This window comes from Stegastes partitus, unplaced genomic scaffold, assembly GCF_000690725.1.
Source record: "Stegastes partitus isolate 25-593 unplaced genomic scaffold, Stegastes_partitus-1.0.2 Scaffold1297, whole genome shotgun sequence".
Lineage (NCBI taxonomy): Eukaryota > Metazoa > Chordata > Actinopteri > Pomacentridae > Stegastes > Stegastes partitus.
The window spans coordinates 28,370-47,772 of record NW_007579028.1 but is presented as its reverse complement, the minus strand read 5'-3'; the positions used below and the strand labels follow the sequence as shown (position 1 = coordinate 47,772).

General features: G+C 41.8%; 1 protein-coding gene across 2 annotated transcripts in view; it reads right to left on the bottom strand.

Moving 5' to 3' along the window:
* The window catches only part of rgs3a (regulator of G protein signaling 3a), a 133,224-nt gene that overhangs the window by 102,893 nt on the left and 10,928 nt on the right, over window positions 1-19,403 (bottom strand). The window contains exons 1-8 of one of the 2 annotated variants that reach the window (XM_008298238.1): window positions 18,025-18,865; window positions 14,652-14,733; window positions 12,832-12,937; window positions 11,395-11,827; window positions 9,415-9,454; window positions 8,540-8,889; window positions 6,686-6,763; window positions 581-692 (exon numbers count right to left, since the gene is read on the bottom strand). In XM_008298238.1, the coding sequence (XP_008296460.1) occupies window positions 581-692; window positions 6,686-6,763; window positions 8,540-8,889; window positions 9,415-9,454; window positions 11,395-11,827; window positions 12,832-12,937; window positions 14,652-14,733; window positions 18,025-18,282 (1,459 nt within the window). In that variant the 5' untranslated portion in view covers window positions 18,283-18,865. Of the gene's footprint in view, window positions 1-580; window positions 693-6,685; window positions 6,764-8,539; window positions 8,890-9,414; window positions 9,455-11,394; window positions 11,828-12,831; window positions 12,938-14,651; window positions 14,734-18,024; window positions 18,866-19,403 lie in introns of those variants that run through there. The other variant, XM_008298239.1, reaches the window with a different exon arrangement.

Below are 19,403 nucleotides of genomic sequence, written 5' to 3'. Positions count from 1 at the left end.
CTGTGCTGAGCAGTTTTCAGCTAGTATGTGCCCTCTTTGTCCTGGCCCGATGCCAACCATGCCTCCAGCACCCTTGCCCTCGTCCCCCCTCAGCCGCCCATCGCTCCAAACACAGATATTTACACTGAGCCCTATTTATTTGATTTGCCTGGTGTTCTGCGCGGCCATGACGGCCAGACTATTCTCTCCATACTGCCAGAGGAGACGACTGTTTACACCAAGGTGAAATAAAAAGACAAAGCAACAGGAAATTGGGCAGTCTTTCCCTAAATATCCTCTGGTCAAGCTCGACTGAAAATAACGGCGCAGTCGTAGCGCTGTATGTTTATTTCTGGTGTCGCAGCTCGTGTGTGCTATGTTTCCCTTTTCTTATTTTTTTTAATTCTGTGCTGAACTGTTAAAGGTCAAACGTGGTTTAATATGGTAACATGCAGATAAGATTGTGGGGGATAAATATAAATGCTGTCATTTTTTTTTTTCATTTTGAGCCTCAATGACAAAGACATAGACGACTGAGACTCCATAGAATCATCTCAGCATCTCAAAATGTGTTTTTTACGGTGCGTTTAGGCCGACATACCGTCCTGGAGTCGCAGCTGTCGGAGGTACAGGGGACTCTGGAGGACGTTACACCTGCCGGGCTCGTTCTCTCTGGTCACCAGCATCAGGTCGCTGTAGACGAAAACCGTAACCTGAAAGAGATGGAAGATTGTGAAGAAGTATCAGAGAAGAGGATGAAGGTGTCAAGTGAGGGGGTGAGGTGGAAGAAGAGGTGAGAACGAAGGGGGGAGAAAAATGTGATTTCATGCTCTCACTATGGCTTTACACTTTACAAATCTGCAGTCCAGTGCGATGCCTAAAGCTCGACAACCCTATTGAAGGTTTTCCCCCGAACTCTTCTTCTAACACAGGAAATGCAGTTCACACATACATAATTGCTGCCATACTTATATATCCTCCCACGTCTTGTTTTGCAGCCTGTCGAACATTAAAGGTCCTCTTTCTCAGCAAATTAGCTCACATGTCCGCAGAACGTGGCTTTTACTTCTAAGCTCAAAATACCACTGTTGTCATTCATTTTACATCGACTGAGCAGCCTCCTGGTTTTAGCCCTGATCGAAACAGGTTGGTGTCTGCAGCCTTAAGCTACGTTGACTTATTCCTAAACTTGTCTTTCAATCGCTAACGATAATAATGAACTTCATCCTCCGAATCCCAAAACCCCACCGAAGAGCTCGGAAAGACCTGTAATAAAAGTAAATAAACTGCACCGTGATCGGAGTTAGAAACTGTGAAACAGGAAGACGAGTCAGATTATTCACTTTCAGGCTGTACTTGAACGTCGGTGTGACTTTCAGGTTTGTCGGGAAAAAAAGATCAAATTGAAACTTAAAAAACCTAACATTTGATGAAAGTCACTTTATTCTACATGCCTCGTTTAAATAAAATGCCAAAAATAAACTTTCATCCATCCCTCATCTATACACCACTTAATCCTCACTAGGGTCGTGGGGGGCTGGAGTCTATCTCAGATGACTCAGGGTGAAGGCAGGAGACACCCTGGACAGGTCACCAGTCTATCACAGGGCTACGTGATTCAGCGACCTTCTTTCTGCGAGGCAGCGATGCTAACCACCAAGGCACCTTGCAGCCCCAAAAATAAACTGAATGCACCAAAATGATCATGTAACCAGCATCCGTGTCTCAGCCACAACTCGCAGTTCCACATTTCAGGGACCGTTGGGCTGACCTGGGCTGAACTGCAGGCTGTGTTTGCAGAAGGTTTTATATTTAATGTCGGATTATCGAGTCACGACTGTATTTGTAAATTTAAGCGCAATAATAAATCAAATTGTGAAGAAATTAGGCCCTAACAAGGCCTGAGCTCAGGAGTTTGGAAGTAAATCAGTGACTATGTCCCAGTTCCATACTACATATCCATTTTAAATTATATCTAATGCACAATGATCAGACAAAGTCTCCCAGAAATTGTGTGCCATCCTGTTTGGCGGTACGTAAAGTATCATCAGCTATACTAGTACATCTCAGTGCGGACATCATTTAACACAGGTTACTACCCACCAGAAAACTGAAAAAAAGAGACACAATGAGAAGATGTTCAATGTGGACATCACAGCAGAGACGGAGACGGTGAAGAGGACGTTGAAAACTGAGAATGACCAAGTTAGAGGCTGAACAAGATTAAATCTCAGACTGTGATTCTTCAAGAATTTAAATGCCGCAAGACATGAATGAAAACAGTATGAAAGCAAATTTAAAATAAAAAAAAAAGTCAAAGAAAAAAAGTAGTGAAATATTTTTAGTATGCAGAGAAAACCTTTTTTCTTGTACCTGTGGGCACTTGGAAGAATCTTTTACATTCTGATTGCAAGTTTTTATGGCATTTAAACTGCAACATACTGCACAGAAGACATGTTGAGGTCGTCTCTACTTGTGCCAAACATTGCACTGCTTCCATAGAGGTGCAGCATTGTATATTGAAGTGAACAACGAGCCCACAGTGAAAACAAACACCCAGTAACTTCTGGGGATTCACAGGGTTAATGCAATTAATTTTTTGAATGAAGCCCAAATTTCGTGAACCTTTGCCTTTGTTGCAGCTCTTCTGCTGTTTGGCTTTATTTAAAATTTCATGCATAAGTCTATAAATATTCCTATAAATATTCCTATAATTAGGTCAAATTTTACAGGCACATCTGCATTTAGGCGTCAACAGATAAACAAGATAACAAAAAGCTGCTTTCAATTATTCACCACACATACTTCACCCTTGTCAAACGATGCTTTTAACACTTAAAAACTACTCAGCTGCATTACAGAGCTACATTTTTAATAGTGAAAAGTCACTATGATGGTGCAGCCTTAGGCCCCGATAGCACTTTCCCACGTTTTATTAAACCTGATAACACTTATCTCATGTACTCCAAGTTTGCACAACACAGTCTCCGAGAAATAACGGAGGTTATTTATTGCTCAGCGTGACCAACTGCTGCAAATGCATGAAAAAGAATTAACACGGTAGCCTGAAAATTATCTACACGCCCTCGAACTCTTCACGCAAACAAACTTCTGATAGGATATTTGTGTCGGTGACTTTGAGCTTTGCAACACGCCGAGGCCTCCCATGACTGGCTTGTTTTCCTTCTGCAGCAGAAAGGTGAGAAGACAGCGAAGTATTACAATGAAAATGAATGAAGACAGAAACACAGCATGAAAAAAAATGGATAAAAGGAGGATCAAAAAGAAAGAAAAAAAATGACCTAAATTAGAAAAACGGCCGCTTATGTGAGTCCGTGATTTCATGCAACACGACACATACAGTATAATTAAATGTAGATGGGCAACGCTTCAAGACAATGCTTTTGCTTTGGTGGCTTCCTCTGAAGGGTGAGATAGCGGAGAGGGTATTTCAGACGTAGCCAGCATGCGGTTAGAAAGTGTGTGTGTGTCTGTGTGTGTGTAGGTGTGTGTGTGTGTGTGTGTGTGTGTGTGTGTGTGTGTGTGTGTGGGAGTGTAAACATGCAAGTGTGTAGGTTTGAGTGGGTGGAAGTGAATGTAGAGTAAAGACAAAAGTAAAGGACAAAAGCACATGAGAGGCAAACAGTTTTCACACAGACAAACATGCAACTTACAATATATACGAGTAAACACATGCACATAAACAAGCAGTCCTGTTTAATGAGATTAAAATGTGTTACTGGAGCATATTAACTGTAATGCATTCTGCACCAAATACTCTGGATGGTTCTCTGTTGCACATGCATACAACATAAATGCAACAATGAATGTCTCTAAATACAACTAAACTGCAGTTTACTTCCTTAACCCTATCCAGGACTTTCATGTTGCCATACGTAGAAGGTCTATCGGGACCCCAAGAAAGAAAATATGCAAAATATTTGTTGGTATTCATTATACAATTTTATACTATTTTAAGTAAATGTTCTGATAAGTTGATGTATTTTTGGTTCCAAATGCATGACAAATGTCCCTCTTTTAATATATAAAAAACAATACCTGTCACCTAAACCAAATGGCCTGGGGTCCAAAAGACCCCAAAAGTCCTGAATAGGGTTAAAACTATCGACAGGGTTGAAAGGCATGGTGTATTCTTTGGTTGATTGCATTTAAATCAACAAAATTGCACCATTTATCAAAACCAAACACTGTAAAAACACAAAGAATTGTAGGATTTTTAACATCCAATCACTCACTCTACGTGTTCTATTTAAAAATTTGTCCAAAATAAACTGTTTGCTTTAACCAACTTCTGTAAAAAACAAAAAAATTGGCACTCCTCAGCACAACCAGGAAGTAATTAGTGATTCAGCTGCGACAAACATACACTTGGCAAAAATCAGGAGATTTTTCGGCTAAATGAGGATGAACTGCAGGCTGTGCTTACGAAAAGCAGATAGTAGGAAACCAAATATGTATGGCATGTACCGTAATTTCCGGGCTATAAGTCGCTACTTTTTTCACACACTTTGAACACTGCGGCTTAAACAATGATGCGGCTAATTTATGGATTTTTACGAATATGCCTCGAGACATAAGTGACATTGAGAGCGACAACAAAAGAGAGACTGAGGAAGTGTGTGACGAATAATTCTGAGGCTGTTCAATTCCGACACTGAAGAAGACGACTTTAGTGGTTTTGGTGCTCAGGAGGAAGATGAAGATAACGATCAATGACTTTTCCTGGTAGGCTGCTGTATTTTTTATTTATCTTAACAAGCCGTGTTACAGGCACTGTTGGGAAAAAAACATTTCCGTATTTATGTATGTTACCGGTACGCATTTAATTAAAAGTAAAAAAAAATCTTCTGTGTAAATATCTCATGTTACAACATGGACACCTGCCGCCTATATATGTACATTTTATTTTTTCTTTTTGAAGTTAGTGGGTGCGGCTTATATTCAGGTGCGCTCAATTGTCCGAAAATTACAGTAGAATTACCTCTTTTTTTTCCCCCCCAGAGTTAGTAACACCTGTTGAGTCAGTGCTATTTCACTTTCACAGCGTTCTGCAGTACTAATAATGCTCAGACATAACAATAAAAGCTCTACGTGTTGGTGTGACAGTTACCTCTCAGAGAGACTGACACCACTCTGGTAAGTAAAGAGTAAAAGTGGGAACAACACAGAGCGATCACTAAAACCTCTATAAAGCGGCACAGGGGACAGAAACTCCCTCCTGACAAACACTGGCTGCTAAATACTTGTTTTACGACTGACCCCAGAGAGAGTGCAGGATCGCACTTCCAGGCCAGCAGTGGTTGCACTTCAGTGCACAGCAAAGATGATCTAACAAGGCATTTTAAAGAAGTGTGGCAAATGCTTCATTCAATACAACAAGCCTCTTTTCTCTTTGCACAAACAGTCCCGTCGACACAGATCAGGCGCTACATGCTTCCAAAAAACCTCATGGCGACTACGGCAGGACTCCCTCGTCCCAAAGTCAAGACCTTAAATTTCAATATATATATACACACAGGGGTGTCATTGTATTTATGTTAATTGTCTTGCAGATTCTTACATCTACATTATTAAAACACTATAACAACATTGAAAGTTCACCTGCGTCACATATTTTTCTTTGCATATTATTGCACAATTATTAACATAATGCAAATATTTGTAAAGTAAATATTAGCAGCTGCTGCTCTTTCAGATTTTATTATCGGACCTAGGTTTGTTTCAGTCTAATGGAGTTCACAATGACATGAAACAATGCTGTTTTTATTTTGGACATTTACACAATACTTATTATGGAATAAAATAATTTAAATTAATGAAACTTCCGGTGAAACAGTCACACATATACTTCATAAGTCACATTACAATGCAGAATATTCTTGAGCTTAACATATTGTGAAAGAATGATTAAATATAAATATATATATCGAAGGAGCTACAGTTTCTTCTGATACATAAAACAGAATTTCTCTGACAGACAGATCTTTGGCGCGTTCCTCCTTCATCCATTATTCATTTTCCCCCTCACTCATGTGGACCTGATAGTTCAAAGTAATTACAAATTCATAAGAGATGCTCAGACATCTCCTCTCCTCTCCTGGCTGGCCCTCCACTGAGGAGCTTACTTTATACTTGTTATCTCTTTTTTTAATATTCGTGCATAACTCTTTAAAAAAAAAACAAAAAAAACTCCTGTATTTTGACTTATGATGCAAACTGGGAGGGAGGCGATCCATCACTTACAGTTTGACCAATTTTTTTAAAAATCGCCATGACAAACTAACAAAGTGCCACTAGTCTGCTTGTGTCCTGCAATGTGTAAAAGGCAGCAGAGGAGAGAAGCCTCTGCAGCCTCTTTAGACTGCACAGGCTGCAGAGAAGATGAGAGGTAGAGGAGGAGAAGGAGCCTTGTTATTTTATTGTATAACTGAAATGATAAAACTCTTCAGAAGAGCCCAGATGCTGCATCTTCTATGCACTAGATTTGCATCCTTTGGGTTTTCCTCATTGTAGCTTCAGATGACATCTTGCATAATGTTTTCTCTTCATCAACAACAACCAACATTGTCATGCAGAAAACTGAATTAGGAACTACAAGATGAAGCTTGTGCATACATATTCTTGCATCACACAAAGTCATACTCTCATATTTACTCGATTTCATGAATGCATTGAAGCGACTTACCTTGAGAGAATGGTGTTTGCTCTCGTGTAGGATCATCTCCTCAGATATGATGAGAGTTCGGCTGCACAAGTCCAGAGGCTGGGCACAAAACAACAAGACTTTATTTTAAGAGGCTTTTGATCATGACTTATAGTTTTAAGGTGTTCATCAGAAGCCAGAAGTAAATGTTGTTTTTATTATCACCCTTAACCACTCTCACCCCTGCTCTTATGAACACATGCTAACCACTTCTCAAGCTAAAATCAGATGATAAAATATTGCATTGTTATCGATAAGGTAAAAAAGTTACAGTACCGAATCCATTTTGGCTGCTAAATCCAATCGATCTGCTTGACAGATTTTTTTAAATTTCACTGTGGGGAAACAACTGCAACTGATTCTACTGAGACAGAAAGCAAGTTGCGACCGAGAGGCGGAACGTGTGGTCGGCAATGACAAGACACTTGAAATGAATTAGTGCTGCAAGGTGGGAGGAGGGGACTTCCTCTGAAGTCCAGGGTATGACAAAGAGTGTGTGTGTGTAATATTTGCATACTATATGAAACGTGGTTATGGCTGTAGGTTTCTGTAAGTCTCTATGAATTCAGAGGAAACACCACCACAGTCCCTGGGTGTGAAAGTCTAAAGGAGCTCAAGATAGTAAAAGTATTTCTGACATGTTGCAGTAGGTGGAACTTGTCTTATCTCACTATAGTGTTCCCTTTTTTCATCCCATTTTACACAAGATATTCATTTGCATATATGCTCATATGCAGAACTGAGGATTTATTTAGCAATAACACATGACTTAACATAACTTGTCTCTGCTTCCTAATTTAGGGGTGTTCACCTATAACGAAAACCGTCCAATTCTCATTTCACCAAGAAAGTACGGCATTCATTTATTTTTGTCGGCACACAGCTGAATTTTTGCAGACACGGGCTAAAAGAGGTCACACAGAACACAAATGAAAGCCAAAATAAGTCATTCAATTTGGTTAACACGGCTCATTTTCTCGTACTGTATTTAAACGAGAAGGGAGAGGAAATAACCGTCCTGATTGCTCAGATTGCAACACTGATCTCTCTTCACAGACAGACTATCAAATACGATAGCCTGCAGGCAAAAAAATCCACAAAAAGTCTGCATAACTAAAATGTGTAATGTGTGAAAATTGCACCCTCATGACTTGCAAAATATGAGAAGCCGAGACAAAAAGGTCAAAGCGTCTCCTAACTGCAAACCTCAAATGTCGGCTTCCTTTTGAACCAAATGCGTAGGGGGAAACCGGCGTGAGTAGTATAATGCCATTTTTTTTGCACCACTGCATCTGGATTTCTGTGTTTGATTTTGGAAAAGTGGTTTTCGGATTACAATGTGACCTGTTGGTCTTAGATGCATACCATATAACCGCTACTGCTACATCTGTAGATACACTTATTTGCAGTTTTTTTGATGTTTCAGATCCAGGCAGCACTATTTCATATTGGTCTGTCAAATAGGAAAGAATACGCAGCACCCTGCTCGCCTCACTGTGTGCAAAAATAACAAGAAATCTACTAGTGCTTCACTCTTCCTCAGCTTTCTAATCAACCCATTATATCATCCATCCGTTATCTATACACCACTTAATCCTCATTAGGGTCGCGGGGGGGCTGGAGTCTATCCCAGCTCACACCTTGGACAGGTCACCAGTCTATTACAGGGCTACACTTAGAGACAGAGAACCCAGCACACTCACATTCACACCTACGGACAATTTAGAATCACCAATTAACCTCAAATACTTTAATGCAGTTGTAGTTGATCACAGGGAAATCTAGATGTGCCATAATGCAAAATCACAACTGTACAGCACATAGAAACTGGCCTACCTGAACAAAGATGGGAAAGATGAGGATCTTGGGTGCCACTTTGACATATCCGTAGTTGCCATGCGGAGTATGAGAACGGACGATGGTGCAGTTCTGGTAGTTGGCAAAATTGGAATTCTGCTGTTGGTAGTTGGCTACACTGGCATTCGTGGAGGTGGACGAAGCCTTTGATATCTTGGAGTTGTTGGATCGACGGAGGAAGCCAGTACGGCTGGAGAGGCCACCGCCACCGCCTCCTCCACCACCTCCACCGCCTCCACTCATGCCTCCTGAAAACACCCCGCCGCCACCACCGCCGCCACTCTGGGCCTGTGGGACCGAGGTCTGTCGAGTGGGGTATAACCTGGCTGCTGGGAAACAAAAAGAAGTAGAAGCAGGTGATAGTAAAAGCATTACTGAAGTCATTTATGGTGCATCATACTGTGGAGCAATCGCTTTCAGAGATTTTAAATTATGTGACATTTTGGGTAACAGGTTCATTCACTTTGATGAGAAGACGTTCTCGTGCTAACTGTGAAGAGGAAGCCGGGAACCTGTTAGCTTAGCATAAAGCAACAGGTAGCATTTCTCCACCAGTACAAAATCATAATGGATGCATAATTTAATTAAGTAAATGAGAAAAACACTGAGCCTCAACAGTATTGTTGCATCCACTCCATGTCTGAGCTCAGTTTAATTTAATACCAGTCGTCGGGGTGCCAACTGTTATTAAGCACGTTCATTAAAATTAACAATTACATGAAATGTGAAGTCAAAAGTGAAATGAACACTGGGCTCCATCCAAAGTAATAATGATCCAAAGCCAACTTAAACAAAAGGATTGCAGCCAGAGTTCACTGTAGCCTTTAAATTATGAACATAACATACAGTCTTACCTAACGTCCCCTGGTTGTCTTGGTAAACAGGCCTCAAGATCTGAAAGCAGAATAACATGAAGTTGCATTAATATTAAGTAGGCTTGTAGTGGCCCAGTGACCAAAAGACATTTAGAGACAGTGTTTTATTACTAAATTAACATTCTAAACTTAACCTGATGTCGAATATATGTGTGAGATTTAAGTGCTTGCAGCGTGACACATTATTATAAAGAGAAATTCATTAAAAAGAAAATCTGCTATTCAATCTTTTTTTTTTTAATAAATCAAACTGGACATTATCATTTACGATTCCTTATATGACATTCAGTTTAGTTTCTAGAACTCATTCAGCCTCAGAGGGCCACAGATGGGTTCTACATGTCACAACACATTAAAATCTACTGAGGGAGTAAAGACAGAGCGCTGCCACCACATCCCGTGTTGTTCACATAACTACAGCAGTTGGATAAGGTTTGGAAAATGTTTTAAAAAATACATATTATTAGCATACTATTCTGCCAGCCTTATTAGAAGATTATAGGAGATTGTGCCCCTCACTAGGATAAATATTTCCTCTCATGTGGGCTTTCAAAGCTCTTTGTTTGTCGAGCAAAACTATTGTGTCGGTGCGATACGCCGCCAACATGACCCATTTCCACAGGGCTCGCAGTATATTTAGCCTGGCCAAGACAAAATCTCACCAAGTCCCTGCCTCCTCTTTTGTCTGAGATTGAAGTTGTAGCGATTTGAAGAGGAAGGTTTGTTCACTATGCTGGCACGCATCTCTTCTCCCTGAAGCTATACAGTGTCTGTCATTCCTCTCAATCGGTCTTTCTTCCTAAAATCAGCCTGATCTCATGTTTCAGACTGCTCACGGCGGTTCTATCCTTTGCCAAACATTTGCTGTGTCCTTTAACTGAACCTAAACCTGAAAAGCACACAGATGAAGGTGGACACGGCATGAAGCAAAACACAGACACACACACGTAACACAAACACACAGCCTCTGGTCACAGACAGACAGAGAAAAGGATGTGAGTGAAAGACAATTTAACCGAACCCTACAGCTGATACCAAAGGATTCAGTGAGTTAGAACTGTTTTATATGCGTTGAGAAACTATTTAGAGACCGTAGAGTGAACTGAGATTGCGATCAATAAGACACAGAGGGCACTGCCGCAAGGTCTCAGACGCACTCTGAATGCTTTGATTCGACGTGTTTGTTATGCTGAGGTGGTTAATAGGTTAGTATTATATTTTTTACAGGGGTGTTAGCTGAGGAATTCAGATCAGTCTTTTTGATTTAATGAATGTGCTTTATTTTTGTTTTTATGATCAAAGCTTTTACCTCATACACAGGATCACCCAAGGCAGAAATACGTACATGCTGTATAAAATGTCACATACATGTCATATTGTGCATGTACATGCATGTTATACTTCATATTAGGCAATGGACCAAGTCTTGGAGAAGTTTCAGTAAGTATGCATTAAGGTAAAAAAAATTGGTTGAATCCTTTCTTAAATGTTGTACTGATGTATAATTCATGGCACACAGATAATAAATCTATAAGATATCCTGGAAAATAAATGATGTCAGGTACATAAGCATTGCTTTCCTCCTATTATCTGTGTCTGGTTGGTAGAATGTAATGAAACAGATTTCCACAGCTTCACATAATACAGGAATATATCTATTATTAAAAGCTATATTTTATACGTGATTGTCTCCTCTCGCTTTTCAGTCTATCACTCAGCATCTACGTGACACTGAACTAAATGCACAGTTGTGTTGAAAACAGGTGGTAGAGCACAAACACATGAGACAGCAGGAACCCAAAATGGCCCAGACACACTGAACACACAGTCCATCTATCTACCGGCACCGGGGATGAAGGGTAAGGACACATATCTAGGATGAGCCACCATGTGACCGTGGTGAGGATGAGGAGGACGGAGAAGATGATGAAGATGCAGCCCACCACCAGTCTGCGGTACCTGGCTTCCAGGGTTGATGGGCGCCAGGATGATGTAGTTGTCCCCGTTGGAGGCCTTCACCCTGGTTCCCTTCAGCGTTGCGGTGTGAGGATGGTGGAGGTGTCGCGGTTTCCCATCCAGCTCCTCCGCGGAGCCTCCCTGGGCCCCCCACGCCAGGGTCCCCATGCCTAGGCCGCCGCTGTTAGCGGCTTCGGAGCCGTTGACCAGCAGCCTACGGGTGGCGGTGGCACGGTGGTGGGCTGGGAGAGGCGGCACGGCAGGGGGGGTTTTGCTCGGGCCGACATCTGGCGCGCGTCTGCGGGTGGGGGGCGAGGGGGCGTCGTAGTTTGAGGTGGAGGGTTTGTAGGAGGGCCGGTGGATGAGGCCTTCAAAGTTAGGTTTGACGGAGGGGCCGGTACGCCACACCACCACGGTGATTTCATTGGCGCTGTTCCTGCAACAAGACAGAGAAACGACGATTAGCAAAATCTCTTCTGTTTATAACATATTTAGTGAAACTGTGTCAAATAGAAGTAAGACAAGTAGCAACTATGAAACAATATCCATCCATCTATCCATCATCTATACACCGCTTAATCCTCACTAGGGTCATGGGGGGCTGGAGTCTATCCCAGCTGACTCAGGGTGAAGGCAGGGGACACCCTGGACAGGTCACCAGTCTATCACAGGGCTACACTTAGAGACAGACAACCAAGCACACTCACATTCACACCTATGGACAATTTAGAATCACCAATTAACCTCAACATGTTTTTGGACTGTGTGGGAGGAAGCCGGAGAACCCGGAGAGAACCCACACTGCACGAGGAGAACATGCAAACTCCACGGAGAAAGATCCAGGGTGTCCTTACCGGGACACGAACCGGTGACCTTGCTGCAAGGCAACGATGCTAACCACTGAATCACCTTGCAGCCCACAAAACAATACATGTAGTACAAACAATGCACAATAACAGACCGTTTTCTTATTGTATTTGCATACAATAAAATCACATCACATAAAGAAATCTATGTAAGTCTATTCCACTATTGACTATAACTGTACCAATAAAGCAACATTACAGTAATAAAGTATATAAGAGAGAACACATTGAGAAACTACAGGGCATCAAACCCTTCACTTAGATTATGTTGTTGCCCGCTGACAAAACACTAATGTCCCAACATCTAATCGCAGAGCAATTCCCTCCTCGCTTTATTGTAAATTGAATTGTTATTGCCTTGCAGCAGCCTCAGCTACTAAACACAAGGGTCTTGTTTAGGCAGTCATACATACTAGAATGACTAAGATTGAACTGTAAGTCAAATGTGGTGGTGAAATGAACACTAAGAACCTTTTTAGTCCATCTGACATTTCAAATCATAGGTCCTAAGTCAGGGGATTCTTCAACATTTTGGTTTGAATCTAATCCTCGTGTGTGTTGGTGGAATCATTACCTTATGGCATGAGCTAAGTCCACACATTTCCACTGCTCCACTGGTTGGCCATTAAGCTGCAGGAGAGTGTCCAGCTGCTGCAGACCAGCCTGATCTGCTGGACCCCCTGCAAGAGTTGAAGAGACAGAAAAACTCACATTTACACACTTTCAAGCCCCATTCATGCTATTCAGGGTTGTAGAGCTTGTTCCTTCAGTCTTGGAGCTGCAGAAAGGAACCACCAAACAACAATCAAACACCAAAATACTTTGCTGTTTTATGAGACAAAGTCGGTTTCGCATCGCTTTCACTTCTCCACAAGAACAGTAACAGTGTTATCATCTTGAGATTCAGCACCTTGTTCAAAGACGTGGCAACTGGGAGGACACCTGCCAAGAGCTTGACTTGAAATCATCCATTTGACAGACAGCAACACCCTGCAGACTGAGCCGATGCTAATGTTAATGCTCCAAGCTTCGACCAATGGAATAACAAAATAAATCACCCACGCGTGACATCAAACTTTTGATGGAAGATGTAATTATGAGATGTCAAACTCCGAGGCAACCAGATAAAGTGGTTAGGAAGCATGAAACATGGGCTAAAAGTTCCTGGCTTGACTCCCAGCAGGCCAGATCTTTGTTGCAAGTCTTCTCTTTCCCCCCACATTTCCTGCCTATTTCCCCTGCATTATCTACACAAGGGACAATGCCCTCCAAAAACCTTCAAAATGAATAGAGAGATGCTAAATTCATGTCAACAATGTGGAACAAAAGCACATTATTGCCATATTATTTACATAGTCCTTGCATTGCAGCTTTAAATTGGAATTTAGGAAAACATCAGATACATTTTGACTTAAGATAACTCTTGTTACTTCATATTTTGTCCAACGCTGTGCAGTCTCAAGGCAAGTTTGTGTCTCAGGTATTATTAAAACCAGAAATCTACTGTTGGTAGGTTTGTAAATAAAGATAAAATGTCTCAGATTCAGATGTTATTACCATCAAATCTGCATGGAAACTGTAATTCTGTTCATGAAGCTAGTAATATATACAAGAAAGACTTTTCCATCACACAAGACGTGGGTCTAGAAGAAGTTTAGTTTGTTATTTAACATCTTGGATTAGTAAAAACATCACATTTTAATCCTCTAAATTCCAAAACTCAGTGGTAGCTTTAAATAGCATACTATCTTAAAAATATATACATCAGAGCAAGAAACTGTAAACACAAAAGTGTAATAAAAATACAGAAAAGAATCTCCTCGTGAGCACGAACTGAATTTAAGCTTAAAATTGTGATTTTTTATTTATTTATTTTTTTTAAATCAAACAACCTTTTTCAACATCTATTGAAAAAAAAATGTCATAGACTTCTCAGCTGAACTGCATGTTGTGTTTACAAAGATCAACAAAGAGACAAGTACGGAAGCATTTTAAAATGTCAGGAGTAAAATGTCAATATATTGATGTAGAGCCACCTCTCTTTCCTTTCTTTTTTTCTCCTAGTATTGGTAACACCTGTAGGCACATGTTATACAAGCTGTTTGTATGCTTTTTCAATTTTTTTAAAATAGGTAACCGGATAAATTCAACTTTTGTTTCTTCCTTTTTTATGATTTATCCAATTAGAACTTTGTTAGACTGCACTAAAGACATTTTTGGGCGATATTTTCTGTCCACTTCTGTGCTGTTTCCAAGGACTTGAGTCCACAGTTGGTAAAAATGTGGCAGGAGCAAATAAGACAGTCGGAAGCTGCTTGGGATTGAGAGGGTTAACCAACAGTCTCTCAGTGGATAGCTGAGTTTCATGTACAACGACGTGCATGCGAAACTTGCCTGGATCAACAGCCTGCACCCTCACAGGGGAATCCGAGCAGATGGTGAAGCCATATCCATCCTTTCCTCGAAGGATAGTCACCTGCAGAACACACGCACACACACACACACACACACAGACAGTCATTTAGGCATTCGAAGATAGGAACTCACCCTCTCGACCTGCTACCTGAGGAACGAAAAGTGGCATGCTGGTAAAATAATCAACTTCTTTCCTACAGGACGATTAAGCAGCTTTGTGTTATGCTCCCACTTCCTATTAAAACTGTCTTGACAGCAGTTTCCCGGTGAACCCAATTAGCTGAGCTGGTAGGAAAAACATCTCCAGAGATAAAAATAAACACAATCTTTGTCCAGCAGCGGGGCAAAAAAAAAAATGGAATAATCCTCACAATCGACCAGAAGCGGACGGCCTAATAATTCATGTCTATACTTAGCTGTATGTAGATAGCGTACAGTCTGTTTAACTATGTTGGAAGATAATTCAGCTCCTAGAAAGCGTCAAAGAAGAAACACAGGGGTTTGTGTGGGTTTGCTCACACACACACGAACCACAACAGGTGCATGATATGGAAGAATATAGGGGGGAAAGCTGCATATTTGAGTATTTGTGCAAGCAAAGAGTAGCGTTAGATTTGCTTTTCTTTAACAATATCACATAGGGTACATCAAGAACTTCAAATATGCATCATGAAACAGGAAGAAAAACAATTCCAGATTAAGCAATATTTGACTTTACTCCTTTCTGAAGTGTAATACCTCCATCCAAATATCATCAAACCATTGTACGCTACGTATTTCTCCTGTTTTTAACCCTAAATAAATAACTAAATATGAATGTGCACGGTGATGGAAATGGGGAGGTTCTACCAGAATGCAGCGCCCAATCAGGGATGTATGCTTAGTTATTGCGGTACAGTATTTCAAAATAAAAAAGACACAGCATTCCTCATGTCAACACGCACACACACGGACATGCAGAGACAATGCTGATGGCTCTTTTCCCTTTGTCTCTCTTTCTCTTGTCTCGTCAAACATTCAGTACCTGCACACCGAACGCCTGCGCCAAAGTCAACAAAGCTCCATCCAAAACATCTCACTTTCCATCTCATCTGCTGACAACCAGGGGCCCAAAGCACACAGACATCCGCACGCTTTCGCTCGCTTTATTTCTACAAAACTACACGAACGTGCTGCTAAATTACAAAGTCTGGCCCCGGGCGAGAACGCAGCAAGTTTGAGAAATACACTGATTATTACATGGCCCGAAGCTCGCCATGACCCTAAAATGTCGGGTGCATTTGATGTTTCTTATCGTCCACTGATTTTTCGTGTGCCCTGTGTCACGCTGTTATGTGTAACGACTCTTCTGCCATATTTCTCCAACCCTCAATCCATTGAATTCGTCTCTATCTCTGTCTTCTGGGGCACGTTTGGTTCTTAAAATTAATATCTGGCCATGGCAAAAGAGTACAGAGAGTGTTATGTAGGCTAACACTATTGTAGTGTTCTGGGTTTTAGTGTGAAGACAGGCAGGTATAATGTGTAATTCTAAAGTCTGGCTGTGTGACAAGCGCAGAGAAAGAAAAAAAACGAGACACACAAGAGACTGACGTTAGACGGAAAGACATGAAATGACATTAAATGGTGGCAAAAGAGGGCAGTGGGACTTCAAAAAGTGGCAAAAGCAGAGCAGATGACAAAGACAAATAGAGGAACAGATGGTACGAAACAGAACATGTCAGTAAAATTACGAAAGGCAAAACAACAAACAGTTCGTTGTCACATTTTGAAAGACCAGCTTGAAATCGAATATGTGATATAAATCAGAGGAAACAAATGGCCGTGACTGAAAATGAGCAGAAGTGAGGCGGAGATCTATCAGTCATGCTTCATCTATCTGTCCCGCATCTACGTTTGTGCCTTTTTTATCAAAAGCTTTCTCAGACATTGTGTCCTTTTTAGGGGGAAGCTCACAGAGCCGCCTAATGTGGACTGATTCATCCAGAATCCAGGGCCTTTGTAGCGTTAATTAAATTTGTAAGGATTGCTGAGCCCCGAGAACTTGGACTACCTCAAGTCTGCCTTGGAAAAGCTTCCCTTTTTTTTCCAACTTCTAAACGAAAGCAGATTATTTTCAAATTGAAAAAGAAAAAAAAGATAATATTCCAAATCGATTAGTATGACTGTTCTTTAAGTGATTTTTCTTCCGTCAGCGCATCAATCACAAGACATATTAGTGAAATGAATGAAGATATATGAAGGGGGAAAGTTGCCAGCGTGCATTAAATATTTAAATTGTGTGAGCAGTTCAATACTGATGAATGAATAATTCAATCCTATAAGAACTGACAAGACTAAAACTTGAGATCTGAACTTTCTTGTAATGATTTAGATACACTTGAAAGGAAGAAAAGCCTGCAGCTCGTGTGTGTGCAGCATGTGTTCATGCATGAGCGACGTAGCTTTTCCCTTTTTTACACTCACGCCTCGGTGCTTTCGCCATCATTTCAAACACACGACCGCATGAAGGCAGGAGCAAGAAATCCTGCCCATCTCCATCCGATTATTGTAGCATGTGTCTCGACGGCTTTGGTAACAGCGCAGGAGAGGAAACGCTGACCTCCGACAGGTGCACAGAGACTAAATAACATTTAACAACTACCTACACGCGGTGTCTTTATGCGATTAGATGGTGTTATCTGGGTCAGTGTGTTCGGTGACAACAGGACAGTAAAACCCACACACACACATCTGACATGTGTCACGCTTCGTTTTTATAAACCCAGTCTTGCAAATATTCTCAAGATGTGACTGCCATTTTTAGTCGATTCAGCTTGTGCTCCCGATCCTCCCCAGTCAGCTAAATTATACACATGTAATATCATTATTATATATTATGGCATCTTGTTTTTTAATGTGCAATTCAAAAGCAGGGTCTCAGTTCATATCATCACAAATGTTTGCCTCCTTGTTTTAGCCCTCCACCTCCATCAGATCTTTCTCTCAGGATAAATAATGTAAAAGACACAGAGCTGGTTTTCCCCTTTCAAGAAAAGCACATCCCTCATATCTCCTGCACTCACTCACCAGCACTTTTTTTTTTTTTCCGGGTGTGCTGGACGTGCAGCTGAAAGTGCATTTTCCTTTGTACAATAATATCAGGATCCAGTAGTGTGTAAACAAAGATAACGCCGCTTGGATTCCTGACTGTTTGTATGCCTAATGTTAGGAATTATGGGTCCTATTTTATATTTTGCAAGCAAATTAGAAAAGCGCAGATAAGAGATTGCAACCGTTTTCATTCATTGTCTTGGTGTTTCAATCAAACCCTCCTCCTCCTTCCACCCACTTCTTTTGTTTTCGAACACACCTGAGGCAGCCTACATCCGATGCAGAGGTGACACAGCCCGTGGATAGTGTGCATCACACCACCTCCTCCTCCTCCTCCTCCTCCTCCTCCTCCAGTGTTCAAGTCCGCAGCCAACACACAAACGCTGCGACGCTGACTTTCCACCTGGCCGGCCCCTCTACATCCCGAGTATCGCCACAGCTTCCTCTGTGCGGCCGAGTGTGTTCTCCTGGGGCTGTGCTCCGGCGGCTCGCTTGACTTCAGGGTGTTGTGGATCATCTCAACTGTGACAGCTGCCCGGAGAGCAGCTGAGGGTGACTTCAGTCCCGAGGTGTCCAGGTGACAGTCCAGCTGAGGGTGGCTCTTGATAATAATATTGCTTTTCACCTTGAGGGAAAACAAACAGGAATCTGTCGAGTGTAACAAAAGCGCTCCTCTGAGATTTCTTTTCAGGCAAATTGGCCTTCACTCTGAATCACCTTTCCCCCAAATGAGTCTCGGGTTTAATATTCTCGTCCTCTCTGCAAAAATGTGAATCACTCTGCCACTGACCTTCAACTGCACTTTTTTTTTTCCCCCATTCAAGGTTTGTCAGTAATGACAACAAGGTCTCCGTCTGTACCTATCATTTCATCCACAGCTTCATGTGCTCCACTTCTCTGTTGGGAAACTTCAGCTCCTTTTCTTCTCTTGTTTATCTTTTCGGTCCTCTCCTCGGTTTACTCTGTCCCGTAATGCACTGTGCAGCTCCTTGCTCTGTTGCCTGAACAGCAGAAGTTGCAGTAGCAGCTCAGATCAGCTGTGTGAGAGCGTGGCGGCGTCATGTAGGCGAGACTGGTGCTGGCTCGGCCTGCTCGGGCCACACTGTAGCTCCTGGCAGGGGCGCTCATGGGAACTCTTCAACAGCAGAAGAATAGGAGGAAGTGCCTCCCACCGCCATCTCCCCCCTCTTCCACACACACATACACACATGCACTTACGCATACCTCGCCACCCTACAGCCAGGACAGCTTTGTGTGTCTGCCCCCGATAAGGCCAGTTTGCTTCCTGAGTCCACACTATGAGGTTATGAGAGGTGCTACAGCCCTCGGTCTTTTGCAAATATACTCCGTAGTGACTAATGTCGGTGGCACAAGTGGGACATGTATGAGTGTGTAAGGCAGGACTTTACAAACAAACCAAAAAAAAAAAAAGGCAGGAGTTACATATCTGTGGAGGTAGCACCGCATGTTCACTGTAAACGGAAACGTGTCTGATTGCTTACGACTTTTGCGAATTTTAATGACCACATTTCCTAAACCAAAGACAATGATAGCAGTATTGTTAAGGGACATACCGTAACTCTCACACACACACACATATACCTCAATCATACTTCACACCTCATCAGACTCTTTCCA